Source organism: Elephantulus edwardii, unplaced genomic scaffold, assembly GCF_000299155.1.
Source record: "Elephantulus edwardii isolate Elephantulus edwardi_28Jun2011 unplaced genomic scaffold, EleEdw1.0 scaffold00410, whole genome shotgun sequence".
NCBI lineage: Eukaryota > Metazoa > Chordata > Mammalia > Macroscelidea > Macroscelididae > Elephantulus > Elephantulus edwardii.
In genome coordinates this window covers 150,447-152,239 of record NW_006400160.1, presented here as the reverse complement: position 1 = coordinate 152,239, position 1,793 = coordinate 150,447, and the positions used below count along the sequence as shown (strand labels likewise).

Here is a 1,793-nt window from a genome sequence, read left to right as displayed (position 1 = left end):
TGGTGGACGTTGAAGTAGTGGACTTGATGATAACCTAACAACAACATTAATTGATGGGTTGACAGATTAGATAGATAGATAAGATATATATATAGATGATTGATATAGATCGATCGATCTAGATATAGATGGTTGATAGATAGATAGATAGACAGAGAGATAGAGATAGATATAGAAAGAAAGACGGATGGATGAGTCATGGGTGGATGGGGTGGATATATATATATCATATGGATATCATATATATCTTATGGATCATGTATATATATGATAGATAATAGATAGACAGGTAGACAGACAGAAAGATAGGAGGGAAAGTATGGCAGACAGATAGATGGATGAATGATTGATGGGTGGATAGGTGGATAGATATATATGATAGATAGATAATGTTGTTGTTGTTAACAAAAACAACAGCATAGAGCGAGCTCCGTTGGTCTAGTGGATAGAAAGTGATGCTCCCAAGCCAAAGGTGGGTGATTTTAACCCTAGGTCTTCAGGCCTGGTTTTAATTGTTTTTGGACATTCTTCTAAGAGGTCTAGCCCTGGTCTGTCCACTTGCTGTACAAACGTAACTCGTGATAGCTGTGATGCTGAACACTGTGACACAGATGTGTCAAATGCGATCATGGTCACCCATGGTGGACAGTGTTTGGTGGAGCTCCCTGATTGAAACAAGCTTGGAAGCAGGAGTGGCATCCACTTCCTAAAGAGCTTGCCTCCAGGAACTCTATGAACGTGGAGAAGTGAGGAAAGTTGTACAAGTGTTCAGGTCTTTCGTTCATAGGTTTCCTATGAGTTGTCTACAACTCAATGGCACTTAACAACAACAACAACAGATAGATAATAGATAGACAGGTAGACAATAGATAGCTATGAAGGAGGGATAGATAGATAGATAGATAGATAGATAGATAGATAGATAGATAGATAGATGATGAGTGGATGGGTGGATAGATATAAAATAGATTAGATAGATAGATAGATAGATAGATAGATAGATAGATAGATATAGGAGGGAAATGATATGGCTAGCTAGCTAGCTAGATGATAGATAAGATAGATGATAGATAGATAGATAGATAGATAGATAGATAGATAGACTCTCAAGGAAGTGAACAGACACAGTGACTATAAAAATAGGCTCATTCATATCAAGATGATAAGAATGTTTAGGACAGAATAAGGTTTCCATCATACATGGGGCTTGTCCTGAGGTAAAAGTGACCACACATCACCTTAGTAGCAATCCCCCACCCCCTGTCTCTGTCTCTGTCCGGTGGTGTTGGTGTTTTGACGACATGACAAGTCCATTTAGCATCGTTTCACAAACAGCATCATTATGAGTGTCAGGCCACAGGTAGAAGGGAGATTTTCAGAAGTGACGTTGGTGCTACCTCTGTCCATCTGCATGTTATCCTGTTTCTTCCACAGTAAGGTATTCAGGTTCCTGGGCATGTGGAGATAGGTGGTCTTCTTCCCAGGAGATCTGAAAGAGACAGAGAGATGAGAGAAAGAGATGAGATGGGGGAGAGGGAGAGGGGGAGGGAGAGAGAAAGGGAGAGGGAGAGGAGGAGGGAGGGGGAGGGAGAAAGAGAGAGAGAGAGAGGAAAAAGAAGGAGGAGGAGGAAGAAAAAGAAGGAGGAGGAGGAGGAGAAGAAGAATAAGAGAGATGAGAGAAAGAGACCCACAGAGAGAGACAGTGAGATGAGAGAAAGAGATGAAGGGAGATACACACACAGAGAGAGAAACATACAGAGAGAAAAACAGGGATGGAAAGAAAAGAAAAGAAA

At 40.9% G+C, this 1,793-nt stretch overlaps 1 protein-coding gene across 1 annotated transcript in view; it reads right to left on the bottom strand.

The window, feature by feature from the left end:
* Positions 1-1,314: 1,314 nt before the first annotated feature.
* LOC102873233 (granulocyte-macrophage colony-stimulating factor receptor subunit alpha-like) overlaps positions 1,315-1,793 on the bottom strand; it is a 22,815-nt gene continuing 22,336 nt past the window's right edge. The window contains exon 8 of the mRNA XM_006902415.1: positions 1,315-1,489. Coding sequence (XP_006902477.1) covers positions 1,315-1,489 — 175 coding nt within the window. The remainder of the gene's footprint in view (positions 1,490-1,793) is intronic.